Source organism: Haliotis cracherodii, unplaced genomic scaffold, assembly GCF_022045235.1.
Source record: "Haliotis cracherodii isolate W230 unplaced genomic scaffold, xgHalCrac1.p SCAF_10, whole genome shotgun sequence".
In the NCBI taxonomy this organism is placed as follows: domain Eukaryota; kingdom Metazoa; phylum Mollusca; class Gastropoda; order Lepetellida; family Haliotidae; genus Haliotis; species Haliotis cracherodii.
Window position 1 is genome coordinate 6,494,842 of NW_027266265.1, and position 26,284 is coordinate 6,521,125.

Genomic DNA, 26,284 nt, shown 5'->3' on the forward strand with positions numbered 1-26,284 from the left:
TGTGTGCGCGCGCGCGCGTGTGCGTGCGTGTGTGTTTCTCATCTATATAGTATGTCGTCAGTTCATCAGGACATGTACTTCTTGACATTCATAACCAGTTTTGAACACATGAGGTGGTACCTAAGTAGTTTTGTTTGGTTGTATGGTTGGTTTTAGTCCGCTTGCTGAAGTTGGAAAATAAGTAAAATATTGATGGCCTGGCAGTACGCGTTTGTTATGCAATGTATGTCATGGTGACACCAAGAACCCAGAAACAGTGGCCTCACAATGGCAGCTCGTGTGTGGTGCTTGTCAAATCATTGTCACACGCTGGCTTTACAACATGAGGTACAGGTCACAGAAATAGGGGCGAGTGGAAACAAACTTACAGACTTACATGAGACAGCTGTAATATTGATGACTCAGTCTGGAAAACTACACTTATTTGCTCGAGAATAAGTTCCGATACTCTTTTCTTGCGGGTTTCCTACACCTGTATAACATAATTATTTACCAACATACAGTGGCTAATATCTCTGTAAGCTGCTCGCAAACTAATTCTTTCAAGCTCACTTGGTGGGTGCAATGTACAATAAGCACAAAGTCGTAAATGCTGTATGTTTCTGTACTTTGCATCAAGCATCCATAGCACAACAGTGAATACATCTTCGTGTTATCACACACAAACGTATATGTACATTGGATTAATTAATGTGGAACATATATCGACAGCACGAACAGTGATATCCATGTTTTCACATACAACATTCATCGCTTGAAGCATGTATTTTACACCACTTCACAAAACATTGCATCACGATTTACTGCCATCGCACCACTCAGTTCCAGAGTGAATGTGGCTATTCCTCCCAACATCAAGAGAGCTATTGGTTTTCTGCTTCACAACGCGCCACAGTTTAGTACATTTAGCAAAACAATTACTGTAACTAATGCTGAGAAGCCGTTGGGACCAACTCATCACCAATTTAGTCACCTTCTATGACGTACAGAAATCAGGCGACGAATTTAAGTAACATTCTAGACGCGTTTGTCTGTTTTCGTGTTCCACGTGATATGATCCGCCTATCTAAGTCTGACTTGACTCTCCTGGGCCTGATTCCCCGGCAGGGCATGTGACAGAACAGAGGAACTTCCAACCGCATCAGTGTCGTCGGAATAACGTCTTTAAAACTGTAACAAAACAGTGTTGCTCATTTGTGTTTTCCAGCGTGACGAGCAAGGATTAGTGTCTCGTAAAAATATTCATCTTACACATACATATCTCACAACATCACCAGGATACAGAGTAGAAATAGCTCCATAACAAACTGAAATTATGATTACAAACATGTCACAGGGATTTCTCTCATTATTATACATGTTTTATACCTTCTGTATGCGACTTTAACAGGTCTACTACTACTAGATGAAACCAATGGTAAGCTACTTGATGTAATGAAAGGTAAGCTTATTTATGTTACCAAAGGTGAGATACTTGATGTTACCAAAGTTGAGATACTTGATGTAATGGTTCAAGAGACCCACGTGAAAACAAGGGACGTGGTGTCAGACATGTGCATCAAGTGGACCCATAATGTTCAGAAATGTTTGGGAGTTAGATTTCTCCACAGGCCACTTACCAATACCCGGACAATAGGTGGTACTGCTCTGCTCCTCCCCCTCATATCCTGTAACAGTACAATGTTGACCTCTGGGGAAGACTCAGATGCGTGATTAGACCAGTCCCCGGGCAATAGGTGGTACTGCTCTGCTTCTCCCCCTCATATCCTGTAACAGTACAATGTTGACCATTGGGGAAGACTCAGATGCGTCATTTGACCAGTTTCCGGACAATAGGTGGTACTGCTCTGCTCTGACTGTGGCATAAAAATAACAAACAACTAGTATACGTGCCAAACTTAAAAGTGGCTTAAGTTAATCATTTACTTTTATCATTTTATCTTTTCAAGGGTACACATTTTGTAGAAGTTTTATCAGCTCAAAGTAATGATTGTGTCCATGAATCACAGTGATAAAGGATAAGAAAACAGCTGCACTATTTGTGAAGCCTCGGATGTTTCAGAAAAAGATCTAACAAATATTGTTGTCATACCAGAGAAGGTATGATAGACTTTGATTGATGTGTCATACCTTATCTGCACTTATCCCAGGTCTGATTTTTCGCAGGTATTAACATAGCCCACTTCAGCAAGTCCACTTCAGGAATCCTGAGTATTTGATGACATTTTATAGGCAATGTGTATATCTCATAAACGCTGATCTGATGTCAACGGGCATACGAGTACTGTACCTACAATATGTGACGTAGTATTAACGTGTCTCTTCAAACTCAAATATCCTACCCAGGACATTTTTATAAATCCAGGATCTTCTTCTCAGCTGCTACACAATTCAATATTCTTGAAGTCACGTTGACCGCGGCATGGGTGACGTATGCCCGTTGGTGTTGGATAACAATGTCCCACAACGTGTGTACATAACAAACACATGGCCTACTGATTACTTTGATACGTCAAATCTACCAGGAGTTTTCTTTTTGTGCCCAGGGTTCCTGTTTTTTTGCTTTGTGTATTAGAATAGTATGTGTAATGTAATGTGTTAGTATCAATATATGTGATATCTATTGATTATTTGCGTATGCCACTTAGTACTGATAACACCCGTGAAGATCCGGGGTAGAATAGATATTCAGCTACCCATGCTACCTGTAAATGGCGACAATGCTTATCGTAAAAGGCGACTAACGGGATCGGGTGCCCAGGCTCGCTGACTTGGTTGATGCATGTCATCGTATCCCAATTGCCGTCATATAGTTGGAACATTGCCGAGTTCAGCGTTATACTACAAACGAAGAAGTACTTATGATTATCTAGCGTCGCCTCCAAATTGTCTGACCATCCTTCATGTCCTTGCCTCACGTTGTATGAAACATTATGACTAATATTAGAACGATGCAAATTTTGATAAATGATGAACTCTATCTAACCCCGCATCTCCAAAACGGATCATTACTTTATCAGCGAAAGTTTTCTTCACAACACTGAGGTCGGTTGAGAGATGCCTGTCTGTATGGGCTCCAAATATGCGCAGACAGACATGTCCATCAGAAATTCGCACAACGTGAATAGATTCGCTGTACAAATTCGTGAATATTAAAAAGTCCGTCATTTTTATGAAGCACCCTTGTTGTTATTTGAATGGCACATGGTGGATTAACTTGTGTGCAGTAACTTTTATTCCATTATATCCCGTTGAGCAGCCCATATTCAGACATAGTTATATGCGTTGTGTTAGTCTGTTTTTGAGTGAGTGAGTGAGTGAGTGAGTAAGGGATAACGACAAGGGGAAAAAAGGATTCTGGTGCTACAGTTACGCAGGCTTTGACAAATATTCTTTATTTGCACTAAACACTAGGTTCAATTTTATGTCTGCAGGGTAGATGAAAGGTACACACACAAATCAGAGAACATCGTGAACATGTAGATGCATGTACCTGGGTACAAAACAACGGTAAACAGGTCGAGAACAGCCCCCTCATCTCTAGAACAGTTCACTTACTTCTATTGATTGTATAGTATGTTCAGGTTGCCCACGTCGGCAAAACTAACATGGTGAAACTGATGTCAGATGTAATTCCCTGTTTGGATTTGAACCACATGTTTCAGTGTCTTTTCAGGTGTACAACTGACTTGCTGGTAATGGGAGCCGCTGGTGGGACAGGCTACGCTCACCTTTTAGCAAACACCTGGTATCATCACAGTTTGATGGTGTTCAATAAAGACTCTCTCGGAATCATACAGTCGACACTGATTAAAGCAGAGATTTCCTATGAATATGGAAAGGCCTTTGTGCGTCTTTATCGCACTGGCGGTGAACAACAAGCAACCAATGAAGGTCTCCACGTGGGGATTCCGGGTTAGAATAGGTCCTCAGCAACCTGTGCGTGTCGTACGAGGCGACCAAATGGTCAGACTCCGTCATCTGGTTGATACAGTGTCATCGTGACCCAACGACTTGGGATGTTGCTCGTGATGTCAATCATTGGTTTCTCGCGTTCATACACGATAATTTACCGTCATACAGCTTGAATATCGCATTGTTGACCAACAAACAGAATTACAGTCGATTCATTTATTTGCAACACACATAAACAACACCCTTTGTGATAAAATGTTCGTGGCTTCACTGTACTTTCGTTCACTGTGTTTTATTGCGCTTCACAAAACATCCAATCACGATTTAACTCCCTTCGACCGCCCAGAAGCCAAGTGAATGTGACAAGTGTCCTCACCACAGAAACGAGAGAGCTGTCGGTTCTGTGCTTCAAAACACGAAACAGTTCAGTAAAGTTACCAAAACAATCAGTACATTTAATGTATATATGTACAACAGTAGTTCCAGGTGATTTCTACACATGTCATACAAGGTGACTAAATTGGTGATCGGTTGGTCACAATGGCTGCTTAATACGGGCTTTTCACGTTGACTGGTTTGGCGGTGTGCAGCCACGATCAGCCTGTCGAACTCTGCAAGTGTCGCCCGGATCATTGTGGTCGTAAGAATGCCTATAAGTCTGGCTGTCAAGTAAATATTACACAGATATATCAGATATCACGAATAGATCCATAATACACTGGCATGGTGATAATTCACAATAATTCATTTTGGGGTATCATTAAATGAATTATTGATATAAAATCAGGAATAAATAGTAAAACGGCGCTTGATATATAAATCTGTAACAAAACAGTCCTGAACAGAAGGAATAGCTCCATGTTACACTCGCATTGTGGTTACAAACATGAAAAACACATCATGCAGAGGATCTGGTATTCGATATAATGACAATTTATCAAATCCACTTACATTCGAAGTTTGTAATACATAAAGTGGAAAACATGTTCAGATTAGATCTGAAGCGGTAGTGAATAACCGTGTCTTGCTATTGAGATTACAAATATAATGTGTACACTTACAGACCATGTATGATTAAATCTTCATTCATCACATTCAAATAGCAAAGCTCATGTGAGTGATGAAACACTAATATATAATGTGATTTTACTAAAACACAGGGAAATGTGCTTAAAGGTAAATACACAATGACACATATCAAAAGATAAATCCTCAGCTCACACATGACTACAGTTGATTGAAAGAAGGATTGCGACATATTCATTTAGTTCAATGTAAATACCTTCACTTCATCCCATAAACACACGTACATACGACCATGCCGACCAACAGACACTGCCCCAGGACTCTGGACACCATCCTGTGATGTCAGTATGGTTCTAACAAACTGTCCTGACTCAGTCAGATGGAGGACTCTGTGTAGATCGCTGTCTGTCACCAGGATGTCGCCTGTGCTGGTACTTGTGATACCACGTGGATACTTCAGTGATGTGTCTCCTGTAGGGCGGTAGGTGAACACCACATCTCCCTCGGGAGTCAGACACACGACACACTTGGATCCACAGTCACACACCAGGATGTTTCCTGTCCGTGTGGTACAGAGGAAGTTGGGATTCTTCAAGATGTTTCTACTGGGGTGGTTTGGACGAATCGACTTCAGCACGTGTCCCGTCATATCCAGGACATCAACACAGGGAGGGTAGATGGAACTTGCTGCTAGTGTTGATGGTGTCAGAGACGTTATACCCCGGTACTCTTTGCTGCCTGTGATGGTTGACAGCAGCACTAGGTCAGGGTTGACTTGTACTGTTACAATCTCTCTGGTATCCGGCACAGTGACAGCCACCTGGTTGTCCTTCAACTTTGTTATACCAAACGGGGCACCACCTACACGGAGCCTGCTGTGACCGTGCTGCTTGTTCCTGGTGTAGAAGGACTTCACACTGTTGTTGTTGTTGTCTGTGAATACCACTGTGTCTGTACCATTCACCAGTAACACCGTCACGTCAATGGGGAGTACCATCATTGTATCTCCTGCTAATTTGACGTTAATGGTGTCCTGTAACACAGGAGCAGCCTTCAGGTCCAACACACCCTCATACAGGACGTCTATCTCACCCAGCTGTAGATCGTCCAGTGCTCTACTCAGCTTGTCTGTGTCCTGTCTCAACATGATCCTGGCTATTCTTCCCTTCTCCTTCACGTCTGCGACTCCGACAGCCTCCACATCACCGGCCTCACATCCCTGGTACATCTCATACACATCCATGTCACACTCAGATTGTAGAGTCTGGTCTAACAGCTCAGCCTGTTGTTGGTACATCTGTACTGATATCTCACCTGACTTTATGTCTGCCTTCAGTTCTCCAATGTGTCTGTCAGACATTTCTTTCAGTTCAGCCAAAAGTGTCCGTTCCTTGACTTTGATCACCTCCATTGCTTTGACACTTGCAGATTTGATATTCGATTCTATTTGTAAGTAAAGTGTTAATGCTTCATGGACTTTGACGTTTTGTTTACCAATATGTGTTTTCATCTCGTCGTGTTTCTTCAACAAATCCTCTTTATTCCTTCTCAACTCGGTTTTCATTGCAGGAATCTCTGATTCAATTTCAACAACCAAGTCACATTTCCTGTGATGGATAGTGCAGCATGTTTGACAAACAGCTGTTTTACAATCTTTACAAATATATTTGATATTTTCATCTTTGTGGACTTTACACATGACCTTTCTCTTGACCCTAACTTTTGTCTCTCCAGACAGGTCAACTACGTCATGGTGACGGGAAAATGGCATTCGTTTGTGCATCCGTAAACATCGTTCACAGAGTGCGTCGTCACAGACAGAGCACCAAGATGTAGCGGGAGTTGTCTCCCCTTCCTCCGTGCAATAACTGCAGTCGGTCGTATCTGAAATAACAAGATAACTTTGATCCAGAGTATCAACACGGGGCAATAACAACCTACGGATGCAGTACCTATTCTGTCATAAAGCGTACATGTTTAACCCCAACAGTAAAAAAAATTCTAATTTGCATTTGGTCCTCCAGAATCAGGAACATGAATGTGACACATTTCAGTCAAAATATTTATGTAACATCAAAGTAGATTACAAACATCGAATGAAAACAAAACTAGTATTGGTGACGTTAATTAAATTGACACAATCTTAGTTTTATACGTGATATTGTTGTCATTGATATGTCTACACTGGAAAATTATTTTTCTTTTCAAAGTAACAGCTACATTGTTTTTATTTCATATGAAGGCGATCAGTGGAGACATGCAGATATTGTTCAAATTGTTGTGAGTTTGTTTGGGTTATTTTTAACAATGAATCATACTTCTCTGTGAGAGTTACCTCCCTTGTGCTGATATGTTTACTCCAGTAGCTTGTAATGTGGAAAAGTGCTCATACCTCGCTTCACGGAAACTGTGTCAACGTTTCCCGCGATCCTCTCGACAGCCAGACCCGCTCAATTAAAATGGGTCAACGTTTCACAGCAGCGAATAAAGCCTGACTGGTACCTTGCCCTTCGCCCCCTAGCGGCTCCAGGCGAAGAGCGCAAGCGCTCTGGAGCAGGTAAACGAGTCTAGGACGGAGCGTGATCTCCTCTTATGATTGTCCCCGAATTTTCAGTTAAGAATGTTTTTAAAAAGTGTTCTATGTACTTCACATGTAAGCATATGAATATACATTTGTGAGACAAGAAAGTATATTTTAGAAGTTTATTTACATGTTTCCAACTATTTCTCATCCACGGCCCCGTGCAATTATGTTCCATATAGAACTTTTAGGTGGCGCATCATCAATTCATATGGATGAGAAAAAATGCATCACAAGCATTTCAATAAGCGCTACCGTGAGATAGTATGTAAACAAGCATGAAATACTTCTATGTTCACTTGACCTAGACCTTTTGTAAATGGCGCAACTGCAGCACTAAAAAAGTTATTACTGGCGTTGTTTTGCCACATGCAGTTTATGATATAATACGTAACAGTTACTGTATTTGTAATGAGTTGTGTTACTACTTAAACAATAATCAGAGAAGAAAGGGAGTTCTTACTTTACTTTGAGATCAATGAGAGCAGGGGTCAACGTGAGGTGTGCTGAGTACAGCACCAATCATCTGATGATCTGAGTAGTAGACTGGAGTCTGGAATGCTACAGCACTGGCATGATCAGTAGAAAACAAGTCCAGTGTAGCTCCAAAAATGTGTTGGAGAGTGAATGAGTTGAGTCATTTTCCGCACATTAAAGAAATCTTCAAGTTTCAGCTTTTCACTCAGATCACAGTTGAAATCCCCAGTAACTAGGACATGTTCACATTCATGCTGCTTGGAGAGATCCTGAAGTTTCTGCATGAAATGAGTAAGTGAATGTGACAACCGTGTCCATGCCACTTTTGGAGGAACATACACACAAGCAATGCAGAACTTGCCAACAAGAAAGGAAATGTATTCAATACTGCGAGATGACATTACATCACATAGCCGGACACTGTTCTTCAAACTTGTTGAAACATACACAGCAATACCATGTGTAGTGTCTCCTGGATAGACTTGATATCCTGGCAGGTGTTTTTCACTGTAATCATTGAAACACAAAACATCAAGAACACCAACCAACTTACACTGCGAGGAAGTAGGTTGGTTCGGGTGCCACTGTTCATGTTACCACTACCCACTGTTAGGAAGTAGGCTGGTTTGGGTGGCCCTGTTCATGTTACCGGTACCCACTGTGAGGAAGTAGGCTGGTTCGGGTATCCTTGTTCATGTAACCGGTATCCACTGTGAGGAAGTAGGCTGGTTCGGGTATCCCTGTTCATGTTACCGGTATCCACTGTGAGGAAGTAGGCTGGTTCGCGTATCCCTGTTCATGTTACCGGTATCCACTGTGAGGAAGTAGGCTGGTTCGGGTATCCTTGTTCATGATACCACTACCCACTGTGAGGAAGTAGGCTGGTTCGGGTATCCCTGTTCATGTTACCGGTATCCACTGTGAGGAAGTAGGCTGGTTCGGGTGCCACTGTTCATGTTACCACTACCACTGTGAGGAAGTAGGCTGGTTCGGGTATCCCTGTTCATGTTACCGGTATCCACTGTGAGGAAGTATGCTGGTTCGGGTATCCCTGTTCATGTTACCACTACCCACTGTGAGGAAGTAGGCTGGTTTGGGTGGCCCTGTTCATGTTACCGGTATCCACTGTGAGGAAGTAGGCTGGTTTGGGTATCCCTGTTCATGTTACCACTACCCACTGTGAGGAAGTAGGCTGGTTTGGGTATCCCTGTTCATGTTACTGGTAACCACTGTGAGGAAGTAGGCTGGTTCGGGTATCCCTGTTCATGTTACCGGTATCCACTGCGAGGAAGTAGACTGGTTCGGGTGCCACTGTTCATGTTACCCATACCCACTGTGAGGAAGTAGGCTGGTTCGGGTATCCCTGTTCACGTTACCACTAACAACTGTGAGGAAGTAGGCTGGTTCGGGTATCTCTGTTCATGTTACCACTAACCACTGTGAGGAAGTAGGCTGGTTCGGGTATCCTTGTTCATGTTAACGGTAACCACTGTGAGGAAGTAGGCTGGTTCGGGTATCCTTGTTCATGTTACTGGTATCCACTGTGAGGAAGAAGGCTGGTTTGGGTGGCCCTGTTCATGTTACTGGCACACACTGTGAGGAAGTCTGCTGGTTTGGGTATCCCTGTTCATGTTACCGGTAACCACTGTGAGGAAGTAGGCTGGTTCGGGTATCCCTGTTCATGTTACCGGTATCCACTGCGAGGAAGTAGACTGGTTCGGGTGCCACTGTTCATGTTACCCATACCCACTGTGAGGAAGTAGGCTGGTTCGGGTATCCCTGTTCACGTTACCACTAACAACTGTGAGGAAGTAGGCTGGTTCGGGTATCCTTGTTCATGTTACCGGTAACCACTGTGAGGAAGTAGGCTGGTTCGGGTATCCTTGTTCATGTTACCGGTAACCACTGTGAGGAAGTAGGCTGGTTCGGGTATCCTTGTTCATGTTACCGGTAACCACTGTGAGGAAGTAGGCTGGTTCGGGTATCCTTGTTCATGTTACCGGTAACCACTGTGAGGAAGTAGGCTGGTTCGGGTATCCTTGTTCATGTTACTGGTATCCACTGTGAGGAAGAAGGCTGGTTTGGGTGGCCCTGTTCATGTTACTGGCACACACCGTGAGGAAGTAGGCTGGTTCGGGTTCCACTGTTCATGTTACCAGCATTCACTGCGGTGAAGTAGGCTGGCTCCGGAAACGAGGTCTACCGCCATTTTCAGTCTAAGTTAAAGTCGTTGCCAGGGAAACTCAAAAAAATTATTTTTTTTAAATCCCAAAATACCAAAAGGCATCAGTTCAACACTAGACTTATTTATGTGCCAAGTTTTGTGAAGAAATATCCTACGGTTTTCAAGATCTGCTCCGGAAACGAGGACTACTGCCATTTTCATTTTAAGTTAAAGTCGTTGCCAGGGAAACTAAAAAAATGTTGGGTTTTTTTTTAAATCCCAAACTATCAAAAGGCACCAGTTCACCACTAGACCTATCTCTGTGTCAACTTCGGTTAAGATATCTCTCATATTTTTGTGTGTTCTACTCCAAAACGAAATGTGACGGATGGACGGACGAACGTAAGGACGGATGGACGGGGGATAATAACACTGGATGTGTTGCACTTGTTAATTTCGCCACAAAGATCGTAGAAAAAACAACGTTTGTGTGTGAGAGAGACCTAAGATCATATCGGTGTTATTCAGTAAGCACATGTACACAAAATGATTTCATTTTGTGCAAAAACCCTCCCAACAACATCATCAAACAATCTTTATAGATGACTTTCCATACACGATAGAAACCTTGACATACCTAAGGTGGGTGTACCTTCCTGGGCGGGGCGGGGCGGGGCGGTAGTCTAGTGGTTAAAGCGTTTGATTCCGATTCCACGCATGGGCACAATGTGTGAAGCCACATTTCTGGTGTCCCCCGCCGTGATATTGTTGGAATATTAGGCCGTATACCATACTTGCTCACTCAGTCGTGGAACCACACGTATATATACGTATAAAACACAAACGCTCACCTTTAGATCCGGGACCAAACGAGTCCAAAAGTCCCTGGATGACAAAGCTAGGCTTGACGTCATCCGCCCACTCCTCCACTGGTCTCTCAGGGGCAGACACTTTCGTCATCTTGCTGCAGAATGGACACAGGAGAGACTTGGCACTGATGGCTTCTGGTCTGGTTTTGGTGTAGTTGACGACACATTTCCGACAGAAGGTGTGATAGCATACAAGTGTACAGGGCTTGTCAAACACCTCTGTACATATTGTGCATGTCAGGAAGTGTTCTGTTAACTTTTGGGAGGTCGCCATCTTACCTACAAAATAACAAACCAGCCGCTGAACAAAACATCATGATCTTAGCCACAATCCGAGCTTACAGTTCTTGAACACGTGACACTAAGATCGACTGTAGTTAAGAAAGGGTATTTGTATCCTACCGTTCATCGCCTGGATCATCCAGATCTTGAAACAATTAACAAATATCCCGTGTCATATAAAACATTTTTCAGATGTATGCAGATCTTATGAGTTGAGAACTAATATTCTGCCTTACACGTGCATGCGTGCATGCTTGCGTGCTCGCGTATATGCGTGTGTGATTTTCTCAACTCTCGGCGGTCGTACTGGAAGCATAAATAGGTACTTTATATCTACCCATTCACCCGTTTGTGTATACCCGGGATCAGTGAGGAGATTGAATGGTGCTTTACAACTCGAGGTCACCCGCTGGCTTCACAACATGAAGTGTGTGCAGTGTATCAATCACGTGACATAGTCATGGGGTGACACCCACTCATTACCATATCGAAAGTAGGAGACATTATTACAGTTCACATACTACCATATCAGATATGAAATAATACAGTTATGTAGAAGTATTTTCCCGTATGTTTTACTGAAGCATTTGTCAGGGATCATGTCAGTAATTACTGTAACAGACACACGTGATATATACATACAGAATATGTCGGGATCGGTCTCAGTATCGAAGTCAAGTGGTGAAAGTGGATCTTTGAGGTATTCCGGTTGGCCTACATGTTATATTTAATTAGGTGCCCGGTCATGAGAATCTGCCTGGAGATAACTGTATAGTTAGATGAACCCTTGTGGTGTTACCAGTACACAGTAGGACAGGTGTGTAGCGTTATAACTGAAGTAGACACAGGCCTTGTGACAACACACACTTACCTGGTGTTGAGGGAAATTGAGAATCAGGAAGTGATTCATTCGTGGCCAGCTCGTGTCATTCCGGGACAAGCTTCTCGCAGTTTACGGAAAGGGTCGAATGGTGACGAATGCACATGTGTAACCAGATATGGAATTCGACTGGTAGTTTTGTGTTTAGGTGGTGTTTCTGAAAGCAGGCCCACAATGCAGCAGCACAGTGAATCAGTGAATCAGCATATTATATACAGTGTGGTGAATCAATCATGTTGAATCAAGCAGAAGTTCATAAGATTCGAATTAAATTTAAACTATTTCATTTGTTATTTATTTTTATCTGGTATGTTTAATTGATGACAGACCCGTGAAGATCCGCGTAGAATAGGTCTTCAGCAACCCATGCTTGCCGTAAAAGGCAACTAACGGGTTTGGTTGGTCAGGCACGCTGACTTGGTTGATACATGTCATCGGTCCCAATTGCGTGGATCGACGCTCATGATATTAATCACTGGATTGTCTGGACCAGACTCGATTATTTTACAGACCGCCGTCATAGAGCTGGAATATTGCTGAGTGCGGCGTCAAACAACAAACAAACCAAATAATTGATGACAACTTGTACAATACAGTAGCACCACTGAGAATATCATAAGGTCAAGGCGCATGCGCACGTTAGTAGTCCGGTGGTCATGCTTCTTTCATGCTCTTCATTCTCCAAGTAGCATTTAGCAAATTTATGACTTGAGCTTGAAAATGCTATGTAATTTACAAAAACAAAGTCCTTTGTAGAGTAGAGTAGAGTCCTCTCCCTTTGCTACAGTTTCCTATGTACTTTAAACTAAAACCCTCATAATGCTCAATATAATTTAACAAAAGAAATTGTGTACATGAATGTCCAGTGATAGTTAAAACATTAAAGTGTCCGGAAGCTGGAAACAAAATATCACTGTCAGAGAGAGAGTCAATATTGCTAAAAGGCACATCAGCAGTATTGCAGCTATTCGCGGCTGCACTGTCAGTTACAGAAATAATCACAGGCCAGTTATTTTTTCCATGAGGCATCAGACGACTGAGAAACTCGATGACTGTATATAGCATTACTTATAATTCCCGATATGTTGTTAGCTGTTCAGTTTTATTTCAACCCTGAAATGCATGACATTTGTCAGAACATTTACCGCAATGATAAGCGGGAGTATCGGTCTTCACAAGCGGCTGGAACAAGTTACTGCACTCATTTACTGTGGAAAGACATTGTTTATCAATATATATCCATGCTGGTCCCTCAGGCTGGATATTGGGGGTACTTTTCCAGTGTAAGCATGCCTATGATGTGGATGTCAAGGCCGCAAGAAATTAATAGTTAGAGTTTGACTGAATTTTAAAATACATGGGGAACGGAACGCATTTTATATTAAAGATTTTATTGTTTTCTTATCAAACTATTTCAGGCATCTGTGTACAATTGCTGTTGAAGGATGCGATTCACATGCATCATGCGTGTTCAGTAGGACTACATGGAGGGAGTAAGAACACACATATTAGCGATATTTCTATTTCTAGGAAAATTGAGGCAATAGAATAATGTAAGGCGGATGTTTTGCAGTCAGGTGGGAGGGGGTGAAAATCTGTTAATTAATTTTGTATGGCCTAAAGTAGCGACTATGGTGTCATGTAAAAACATCGGACAATCTCATTTTAGCCGAATGCTACAAATTGGTCTTTGGCAATGTTGCTTTCATGAATATGCTAGCTGTGTATAATATTGCCTCATAAAGAAAATCACTGGCCTGTGATTATTACTGTAACTGTGGTGCAGCCGCGAATAGCTGCAATACTGCTGATGTGGCTTTGAGGAATATTTACTCTCTCTCTGACAATGATATTTTGTTTCCAGCTTCCGTACACATTAATGTTTTAACTATCACTGGACATTCATGTACACAATTATGCTTGTTACATTATAATGAGCATGTTGAGGGTTTTAATTTAAAGTACATAGGAAACTGTAGCAAAGGGAGAGGACTCTACTGTACTCTACAAAGGACTTTGTGTACGTAAATTACATAGTACTTTCAAGCTCAAGTCATAAGTTTGCTAAATGCTACTTGGAGAATGAAGAGCATGAAAGAAGCATGACCACCAGACTACTAACGTGGGCATGCGCCTTGACCTTATGATATTACACATGCGCACGGACAGCGTCTAAAACCCGAGAACACAAGAATGGGAGATCCCGAGAAAAGGAAATGTCGCATTCCCGCGTTCTCGCGATTTCGTATTTTGTGGCCTAATTTGACAAGTCGAGAATGACAGATTGCGTGGTTTTTCATCATGTCCAAATGTCCCATTCTCACGTTGTCGACTTTTGACAAAAAGTGCTTTGTATCAAAAACACGAGAATGCTAGATCGGGAGAACGATATTTTGGCCAAATCTCGCATTCTCGTATTTTTGGCATATCTAGCTCATTTCCTAAGGTCGAGATCGCGAGAATGCGAGATCGCAAGAATGCGAGATCGCAAGAATTTCCCTTACAGTATTCCATAGATATATGATATTATTGCAAGAACTGTTCATTGATGCAGCTTTATATGTCCTGTGTTGTAAGTACAAAATTATTTCACTGAACCGAACCCCAAGTTTATTACATTAAAATGGCCCCTTGACTTTCCACTTTACCTTCAAACAGTTGATTGATAGCCTTGATAGTGTTGGCTGCCAATCAGTAGCACAATAGACAAATGTTGTATAAGCAAGTTTCCCCATCTCTAATATCAACATTTCTCATCAATGTATGATTTTGACATATTGATACGTATCGATTCCCAAATTGATTGGGACAGCTTCGGGGAAAGTCCTTGTTTGACTACAGGGCTGTGGAGAAGCACCTGCTGAGCTAATATGAAAGAATGTTCTGATGATTTTAGCTCTTGATGCTCCTTGTCTATCTGTTGACTTACAGACATGTTGTCGCGAGCAATGGATTTGACAACCTTCAGATTGTCGATGAGCTGCTGGAGATGTGTCTCTGTAAGGGTTGGCTTTAGCGTGAGTTGAGTATCAAATGGAAGACACATCCCTCTGCCAAAGAGCACTTGGTTGGGTGAGTAACCAGTTGATTGGCACGTTGTGTTTCGCATTGACATGAGAACGCATGGAAAAATATCAGCCCAGTTGGATTGGTAAGGCTTACAGTAAGATTTTAAGGCTTGTGCAATTGTACTGTTATGCCGTTCAATCATTCCATTTGTCTGAGGATGATATGACGATGTGAAGTGGTGCTTAACCTCAAAGATAGCATTGACCAGCTTTGATGTGAACTGGCGACCTCTATCAGTGACTAGAGTTCGAGGTGCACCGTACCTTGTGAAGACTTCATTGAAGAGTTTTTTGTTGCTCCTTCCACAGCATCTTGAGTGTGCAATGGAAATGCTTCAATCCACCTTGAGAATGAAACCACATCTATGCCCATCTATCAACATACTTATGCCCATACTTTGTTTGAGGAAGAGGTCCACGGATGTCAACATGTAACCTGGAAAAGTTGTCTTCAATATGGTACCATTGGAGCTGGTTTTGAATGGGCCAAACGTTTGCTTTTTTGACATTCTTCAGTAGATTTGATGTATGTTTCGACATCTTGGTACAAGCCTGGCAAATGCTATTGGGTCAAAATGGACAGACGGGTAGCATCCTGACCAAAGTGGCATCCATCTGCTTTGGAATCATGGTAAGCATAAAGAAGGGATGTCCTGTCAGAAATAGGAACTGCCAGTTGGGTAACCATTGGGTGACGGCCAGGCTTGTGTCCTCTATGCTTTGGCAGGTAGAAATGATACAAGATGCCATCACATAGATCATACTCCTGTGAGAGACCTTGGAGACCATTGACTTGAGAATCAGTGTAGTGAGAGGGAATCTCACCATTCTCAAGATAGTCAATGATAGGCTTGAAATCTGGTGAACTTTGCTGTCTCTCTGCAAGATTGTTTTCCGGAATATCAGTTCCAATAGTTTGCACTGTTGGTCCTGATGGAATCTCATCTTGATAACAGAATTCAACATACAGATCTATCGACGATGCTGAAAAAGGTGCTATAGTCTTCTGACCAGATAAATGAGGGTTTTCTGAAGTTGAACACTCAGGAGATATCCCATAGTCCTCATCTGCTGCAGTGAGCTGACTAGCAATCTGAATGCTGGATTGGATGATGATTTGATTTGGATGGTGGCTGTGGTGTAATTGATAGAGGGGACTGGTGGGACAGGGACATCATCAGTGACAGGTTCTATCATCTGTGCAGGACATGGAATGTGAGAGAGAGCATCAGCAATTGTATTGGCTTTACCTGCTCCATGTTCGATCTCATAATCATATTCCTGCAGCATGAGAGACCATCTAGCAAGACGACCTGTTTCCTGTTTGATGTCCTTAAGGCATTTCAGAGCATGATGACCTGTGAAGAATTTAAACTTTTGAAATGTGAGATACACCCTGAAAGTTCTAATGCTTTCTAATACAGCCAAACATTCTAGCTAAGTGATGCCCCATTTCTTCTCAGCAGCATGAAGGGCACGGCCACCTTAACTGACATGTTCTTGGCCAGAAGCATCTCAATGACCTAAGATATACCCTATGGCTGAGGTGTAAGCATCAATTGTTAGAATGAATGGTTTATTGGGATCAGGATATGTTAAGACAGGGGCTGAAGTTAGGAATCCTTTCAATTTCTTAAGTGCCTGCTCACACTCGTCTGACCAATTAAAGGTGGCATCCTTTTGAAGCAAGTTATACAATGGTGATGCTATGGGGGCAAAATTTGGGACAAATTTGCAGTAGTAACTTGCAAGACCCAAGAAATGTCTGAAATCATGGACATTTTGGGGAGAAGGGATGCTTTTAACAACTTCTTCCTTTGATTTGTCAACTTCTACTCCATCTTTCCTGAAAACATGGCCTAAATACGTTACTCTCTTAGCTGCAAATCTACATTTGCTTGGTTTTAAGGAAAGACCAGCTTCTTTAAGTTTGCCAAAAACCCATTTCAGATGATGTTAGTGTTCTTCAAATGTTTTGCTATAAACAATGATATCGTCCACATATATTAGAATATGTTTCCAATTCATAGCCTGAAGAGCAGAACAAATGGTTTGCTGGAAAGCTGCTGGTGCATTTAGACCAAAAGGAAGACCATAAAATTAAAAAACGCCATCTTGGGTGATGAAGGAGGATTTGTGTTTTGTTTCTGGGTGCAGTGGTATCTGTCAAAATCCACTTGCACAATCAAGAACAGAGAACATCTGGGCATGCGTTTCACCAATAGCATCTTCCAAACATGGTAGAGGGAAAAATATTGGTTTCGTTACTGCATTGAGCTTGCGATAATCGACCACAAATTGATAACTGATGTCAGATTTCTTGACCATGACTTCTGGTGAATGCCATTCAGAATGACTTGGTTCTATTATGACTGGGTCTAACATTTCTTCAATTTTCTTTGCACATTCTTTTCTAAATAAAGATGATTGACGGTAGAAGGGGAGTCTTACAGGACGGGTATGCTCTGTTTCAATCTTATGTTGATGCAGATGTATTTTGCCTAGCTTTGACCATTCTCGTGCAAAAACAGATTTTTGAGACAAGAGGAAGCACTCAAGCTGTTGCCTTCTGGGTCTCTATGAGATCTCAGTCACTCAGGTCAAAATCCACATTATCACTTAGCTTTGAGGGGCTAGAAGGGACTGCAGTCTTGACTGATGGATGATCTAAGATTGGCTCAGATTCCAATGTATGGACAGATGATGGGTGATGGATGCTGTGGCTACTATTCGTTGACAAGTGGGAGTGCCTCTAGGCCAGAAAATGCCTCCAGTAGCAATACTCTGTTGCTCTCACAATGGGAGATTTTAACTGGAATATTAACCTGGGAGTGAGGAGGAATCTGAACTGTTTCTCGTCTAGCAAATTCTGCAATGGCATCCACCAAGCTTACGGATATCAATCCATCATGCAAGTGAACTGTGCAGTTTGATAGATCAATTTTGACATGGTTTGACTTGAGAAAGTCTAAACCAAGAATGATGGTATGATATAACGATGTAAAGACATGAAAATCTTGTGAAAAAGAAGCATGGTCGATGTGAAGTTGTAGAGTGACTAATCCTAACATAGGATGGCATTCTCCTCCAACACCAAGAATCTCTCTCTGATGAGATTTCTGAAGGTGATACTCAGTGAGTCCTATTTTTGCTCCAGTGTCTATCAATGCTGTTGTTTTGACTTGTCTGACCTTAACTTGAATGATGTTTTAAGATAATGGGGCTACAAGAGATACATGATGTTGGTTAAAGTTAGTAGAGGATTGGGTAGTAGGGGTAGTATGCCTAGTATTTTGGGTAGATGGTTTTGGCTGTTTGAATGGGTGCCCGATTCTAGGTGTATCCTTGGAATCAGGCTGCGTTCATATTGATTATTTATGTTAGACAGAAGAACCTGGTAACATACAGATGTATGATGACCACTCTTTCTACAAACATTGCAAATGGTATGCTGATGGGGACAGTAATTACGCTGAGAACAATACCCACAACATCCTGAGCATCTTTCTCTGTTGTTTATGCTAGATGGTCGGAGTTGCTCTCCTCTGAAGTCACGTGGTCACGTGTGCCGCGCCTGTGGACTGGCATAAGATGGCTGATGACCTTGTCTTGAGCTCTAGTCATCAAGTCGGGGTGGTGACTGGAACCTGACTCTTTGTTGACAGTCATCATGGAGCGTCTCCTGCTGTGTTGACATTGCAGCTGCAAAAGGCTTCTGTTGGCTCTTCATTAGCGACATCACTAATGTTGATAGCTTAGTCACCTCGTCTGTGAGGTTACCTTGATCTGGCTGTTGGATGCTGGGGTATGACTTGGCTGCAAGTTCACCCTGTTAAGCACTTCTTCCAATGTTTTGGGCTCTGTTATAGACCCATTGTTTAACGGAAGGGTTCAGTCCATTCACAGCTATGGCAACTAAGATGTCGACTGGTATGGATTTACTAGAGGTAGCCTGCTGAAACCTACTGGTGTAATCTAATACTGATTCAGCAGGTTGATGATTGATCGCCAATACTGACAGATCAAATTGTCCTGATGGTTGAAATCTAGTAATAAAAACTTCTTTCAAGCTATTCCAGACTGACTTGATATCCTCACTCAAGGCATGATGCCAATGTTTGGCTGGTCCTTCTAAGAGGACAAAATTATACATGCTCTGTCTTGATCAGTAGCTTGGAGTTTATAGTTTCTAGATATGACCACCAGTTATTTGCATCCTGCTTACCTGAATATTTAGGAAGCTGAATATGTGACATGGCCATGCTTGTGTTTGTTTGATGCCATGGAGGAAATACTTTGAGTAGCTGCTGTTTAGGATGTTGTTGATAACGTTGATACGGTTGTTGTTACTGACGTAGATGTTGATGTTGACGTTGGTACCCTTGACCATGACGTTGTGTGTGTTGCTGGTGATGTTGATATTGTAGAGGTTGGCGCCTGTGATGTGGAGCTGTTGTTGATGATGACTCTGCCTGGTAACTCAGGGTTACAACGAGTCAAGAGCGTCATCCTGTTCTCTGTGTTCTGCCTTTCATCAGAACCAGAAACTTTGATATCCATCAACTGACGTAGCTTGTCTTTGGGGACCTTTTTGCCTTGTGTGGGCGTGGTCCCGTTTGCTATGTCACAATGACCAAGGTAGTGGGGGAATTAACTTGGTAGATCTGATTACTTGGCTATCACCTTTAAACAGAGAGAAGGCTGCTGAGTCCCTTTATGTCTTTATTCGTGGCAGAGTCAAATTTCATATTTTGAGAGATATTTAAACAATATTACATTACAAGATAGATGCACTCAATGACTTGTTACATTAAATATATAATTGACAACCATACAGGAATCGATAGCGATTGGTTTGAACTTGCTTAACTGGACTGTTCTAATAGATAAGGTACAAAAAGCGAATTGTGAATAATAAAGGACTGGGAAGTATTTTATGCTAATACAATTCATACAGGAACTGTGAACATTTACATTTACGGCATTCTTGTGTTACTTGTGTATTTATGTACAAATATATTTAACATACTGTATAATTTCAATGCCGTAAATGTTTAACCAAATGATAGAAGTAGCATGGCCAATATTCACATGAGACGGTATTTACGTGAGATTACCTGCGGGTATTTACCACAATGTACTCTTTCTCATATGCTATGTAATGTATGGCTTTATCTATCACTTGGCATATCAACAGTTAATGTACAGTGGAACTAAGCTACTAATATCTATATAAACACACACATACAATTAACATTCAAGTTACTTTGCGGTATAATGAATGACATATAACTTATTTTTTAAATATTACAAATCATGGTAAATATATAGTTGCTTGCACAGGATATCATATAAGTTAAAGGCAAGAAGAATTTAACAAGAAAATAATGTTATCTTACCTTAAACCAGAGAGAAGGCTGCTGAGTCCCTTTACGTCTTTATTCGTGGCAGAGTGAAGTATCTGCCACTGGACTTCGTATATATAGGGACTCAGGCCTTCTGTAGAATGAGTTAGTTACCCAATATTGAAACTATGATCTAAATCTACCACATGAGTGGTGTATTAATTACAATTATTCGACAGTTACGGAGCGCACTGACCACGTAATATCCTTTATATTCCACCTATCTGATACTAAAATGACGGTGCGTTCGGCCATACACAGCATGTTACAGCCTGGGGCATATCCCTAGCGTGGCGGCCTTGGTGAGTTAGATAATCCAGAGTCACTGGTTTGTGATGGTCAGTTACGTGCACGGCAACTGACTAACATTATCTACAGAAATATATTCAGGTTTGGCTGGTTGTAAGATAACATATTGAGAAAAATACGAAATGTATTATTGAAATATGACCACAATAATTATTGGTTAATTATAGTGATTTTAGAAGTATAACACCAATTAAAATAACTAAACAATTGATGTTTAAATATATGTAAATTGTCAGTGGAAGATAATAAGCAGTTTAGATTAGATTCCATTTAGCTAAAAGGGCAAAATAGCAGTGAATTTACATATGAATGGACCACTGAACATCAGTGATGTCACGAGAACACGTGTTCTTCTTGAATGTGACGTCACTACAAGGGGATTTCTCGTCATGTCAGATCAGGTTGCTGATGCATTAATGTGGGTTTCTTATGCATAAGCGTGGGTTGCCAATAAATACGTGTGGCTTTTTAATGTATTAGTGTGGGTTGCTGATGCATTAGTGTGGGTTAGTGATGTATTAGTGTGGGTTGGGGATGAGTGAGTCTGGTTTGTTAATGCATTAGTGTAGGTTGGTGATGTATTAGTGTGGGTTGGGGATGAGTGAGTGTGGTTTGTTAATGCATTAGTGTGGGTTGGTGATGTATTAGTGTGGGTTGGGGATGAGTGAGTGTGGTTTGTTAATGCATTAGTGTGGGTTGCTAATGCATAAGTGTGGGTTGCTAATGCATAAGTGTGGGTTGCTAATGCATAAGTGTGCGTTGCTAATGCATAAGTGTTTGTTTTTTTTGTTAATGCATTAGTGTGGATTGTTAATGTATTAGTGTGGGTTGCTAATGCATAAATGTGTGTTGCCTATACATTAGTTGTTTTTTGTTAATGCATTAGTGTAGTCTGTTGGTGTATATCGGGGTTGCTAATGCATAAGAGTGGGTTGCTAATGCATAAGTGTTTTTTTTTGTTAATGCATTTGTGTGGATTGTTAATGTATTAGTGTGGGTTGCTAATGCATAAATGTGTGTTGCCTATACATTAGTTGTTTTTTTGTTAATGAATTAGTGTGGTTTGTTAATGTATATCGGGGTTGCTTATGCTTAAGTGTGGGTTGCTAATGCATTAGTTGTTTTTTGTTAAGTGACTACATTTGTGATCGGTTGGTCACAACGGCTGCTAAATACTGGCTTTTCACTTTGACTGGTTTGGCGGTTTTGGTACCGCATGTCACATGATCAGCCTGTCGAACTTAGAATTCAGAAACGCCAGATTCTCGCGGGCCTCCTTTGCAGGTCAGCGTGACACAGCAGTGCAACTGTCGCCCGGATCAATGTGATCGGAAGAATGTCAATAAAGCTGCCACAAAACTTTTTCCGCATAACAAGGAAGTCTGGCAGTCATGTAAATATTACACCGATATATCAGATATCACGAATAGATCCATAATACTCTGGCATTATGATTACAGTAATACATCTCGGGGTATCATTAAATGAATTATTGACATAAAATCAGGAATAGATAGTAAAACGGCGCCCCATGTGTAAAGCTGTTACAAAACAGTGCTGCTTAGTGTCCTAATCTTAGCAAGCAAGGATTACTGTCATGTAAATATTCATCCTACACCGCCATAGCTCACAACACTGCCATTTATAACACAGCAGGAATAGCTCCGTTACACTCTCGTTGTGGTGCAAACATGAAAAACACATCATTTGGAGGATCTGGTATTCGATATAACGATCTTCTATCAAAGCTTCATACATTCGAAGTTGGTAATATAAAATCGAAAACAAGTTCAGATGAGATCTGAACAATTAAAGCAGTACGTGCACAACCTGTGTCTTGCTATTGAGATTACAAAATGTGTACACTTACAGACCTTCATTCATCACATTCAAATAGCAAAGCTCATGTGAGTGATTAAACCCTAATATATAATGTGATTTTACTAAAACACGGTGAAATGTGCTTAAAGGTAAATACACAATGACACATATCAAAACATAAATCCTCAACTCACACGTGACTACAGTTGATTGAAAGAAGGATTGTGACATGTTCATTCACTTCAAAGTAAAAACCCTCACTGCATCCCATGTACACACGTACATACGGCCACGCCCACCAACACACACGCTACGTGGACTCTGGACGCCATCCTGTGATGTCAGTATGTTTCTAACAAACTGTCCTGACTCAGTCAGATGGAGGACTCTGTGTAGATTGATGTCTGTCAGCAGGATGTCGCCTGTGCTGGTACTTGTGATACCATGTGGATACTCCATCTCTGTGTCTCCTGTAGGGCGGTAGGTGAACACCACATCTCCCTCGGGAGTCAGACACACGACACACTTGGATCCACAGTCAGACACCAGGATGTTTCCTGTCCTCGTGGTACAGAGGAAGAAGGGATACTTCAATGTGTATCTACTAGGTTGGCCTGGAAAAATTGACCTCAGCACGTGTCCCACCATATCCAGGATATCAACACAGGGAGGGGAGTCAGAACCTGCTGCTAGTGTTGCTGGTGTCAGAGACGTTATACCGTAGTACCGTTTGCTGGTTGTGATGGTTGACAACAGCACCAGGTCAGGGTTGACTTGTACTGTTACAATATGTCTGGCACCCAGCACAGTGACAGCCACCTGGTTGTCCTTCAACTTTGTTATACCATACGGACGACCACCCAGACTGAGCCTGCTGTGACTTTGCTTCTTATTCCTGGTGTAGAAGGACTTCACACTGTTGTTGCTATAGTCTGTGACTACCACCGTGTCTGTACCATTCACCACTAACACCGTCATATCACTGGGGTTTGATATGTCTGCATATCCTGCTACTCTGACGTTAATGTTGCCCTGTAACACAGGAGTAGCCTTCAGGTCCAGCACGTTAATGGTGTCCTGTTTACCAACATGTGTTTTCATCTCGTCGTGTTTCTTCAACAAATCCTCTTTATTCTCTTTCAACTCGGTTTTCATTGCAGGAATCTCTGACTCAATTTCAACAACCAAGTCACATTTCCTGTGATGGTTGGTGCAGCATGTTTGACAAACGGCTGTTTTACAATCTTTACAAATGTATTTGCATTTTTCATCCTTGTGAACTTTACATATGATCTTTTTCCTAACCTTAACCTTCGTATATGGAGACAGGTCAAATGCGCCACGATGACGGAAAAGTGTAATTAGTTTGTGCACCCGCATACACAGTTCACAGAGTGCGTCGTCACAGGCAGAACACCAAGATGTAGCTGGAGTTGTCTCCCCTTCCTCCTTACAAAAGCTGCAGTTGATGGTATCTGAAGTTATGATTTATTCACGTAGTGATACACAAGTTGATAGAAGTGAAGTATTAACGAGTGTTGATATATCTGATATCAAAAGACACGAGGGTGAGATTTTATTTATCATCCAACATCATTCTTCCAACTTTTTTAATTTGTAGACAGTAATAAGCAGTGTCTTAGAAAGCACTAACAGCTTCAGTAGCAGAGCCATTAGTGATGTCATTCGATTGTGACTTCAAGGTAACCAATGATATCAGAATGGTCTGCAAAGCATTGAGACGCAATTTCATTGCAGCGAAATATATAATATAGATATCACTTTATATCATCCAAGCAATATCTACGGTGGGAGCCAGTTTTTGACGATATATATGTAAACAGAGGAGGAGATTTCTGTATTATTTAAAGGTATGAAGTTCAACCCTACTCCTATGGACAAAGTTCATAACCGCCTCAAAGATTTACCCTTCACTGTAAACCCTCAAAGAGGTAAATCAAACATTACAAAAAATGAATGAGCAATTCTAAACAGATATTCAAACAACGATTCAATTGTTATTAAAGAAGATGATATGGGAGACACTATAATAATTATGGACAGTAATTATTACCAAGAACTCTTAATAGATATTTTAAAAGATGAATCTTGTTACAGAAAGCTTTCTGACAGTTCGGAGAAACCTGATTTACTAACTCTTAAAACATTAGTATGTGCACATTCTCAATGTCTGACTAAAAACGAAGTGGATTATTTATTTAATTTTGAATCGAAAGAAGTAATTTTTATGGCCTCCCTAAAGTTCATAAGAGCGCACAGATACAAGAAAAATGTCAAACATTGAATTCTGCTTATGTCAAAATACACCCCGTAAATGATTTAAAATTACGGTCAATAATTGCGGGACCCAAATGTCCCAAACACAGAATCAGTGACCTTATGGATAAAGTGCTAAAACCAATAACTAAACATGTCAAGAGCAACATAAAAGATACCACCGATTTTCTGAACCAAACATCTGCCTTCTCCCAGAGATATTTGTTCCGGTTCGTTACAGTTTGATGCACATTCATACATACGGAATTATGAAAAAAACATTGTTCATGGGTCAACGATACGTGCCTATTTTGAATCAAAGTATTAAAATGGAGAAGATATTGAGCAAATATAAAACTATCAACAGTCAAAGACAAGCAAAAAATCTTAGAAAGAGTTTGAATTATAAGTTCTGAATTATCGGTATCCATAGAAACAATGCAAAATATCTGCTCAAATCCACCAGCTTAGAAACAACACGTATATCCGTAAAAGCCACAAACGCTCACCTTTAGATTCGGGGCCAAATGAGTCCAAAAGTCCCTGGATGACAAAGATAGGTTTGACGTCATCTGCCCACTCCTCCACTGGTCTCTCAGGGGCAGACACTTTCGTCATCTTCCTGCAGAGTGGACACAGGAGAGACTTGGCACTGATGGCTTCTGGTCTGGTTTTGGTGTAGGTGACGACACATTTCCGACAGAAGGTGTGATTACATACAAGTGTACAGGGCTTGTCAAACACCTCTGTACATATCGTGCATGTCAGGAAGTGTTCTGTTAACTTCTGGGAGGTCGCCATTTTACCTACAAAAAATGTACCAGGCTGTTGAAAAATACACTTCTTACCCTCAATCGCAGCTTAACACTCTTAAACACGTGACAGCGACACTAAGGCCGACTGTAGTTGTGGTATCTATCTTTTGTCCCGTCTATAAATAAGAAACAATAAAAACCTCTGTTGTGCTCACACATTCGCCTGTGAACGAATATCCGTTCACGTGAGCAAGTTTGCGGCGACTCCCACTCATTAGCATATCGAAAGTAGGAGGCGTTAATTTCGGACTAATTTATCAGACCAGAGAATAATATGGTTATAAAGAAGTATTTTCCCATATTGGTTACAGAAGCATTTGTCAGGAATCATGTCAGTAATAACTGTAACAGACACACGTGATATATACATACACATACCTCGGGATCGATCTCAG

The 26,284-nt window shown here is 41.4% G+C and overlaps 1 protein-coding gene across 1 annotated transcript; it reads right to left on the reverse strand.

The window, feature by feature from the left end:
* Positions 1 to 5,172: 5,172 nt before the first annotated feature.
* LOC139445757 (tripartite motif-containing protein 2-like) lies at positions 5,173 to 25,875 on the reverse strand. Its single transcript, XM_071226970.1, has 4 exons — positions 25,584 to 25,875; positions 23,109 to 24,272; positions 11,015 to 11,311; positions 5,173 to 6,825 (listed from the first exon to the last, which is right to left on the reverse strand). The coding sequence occupies exons 1-4, from the start codon at positions 25,873 to 25,875 to the stop codon at positions 5,180 to 5,182; spliced, it is 3,399 nt and encodes a 1,132-aa protein (XP_071083071.1). The 3' UTR covers positions 5,173 to 5,179.
* Between the last annotated feature and the right edge of the window lie 409 nt (positions 25,876 to 26,284).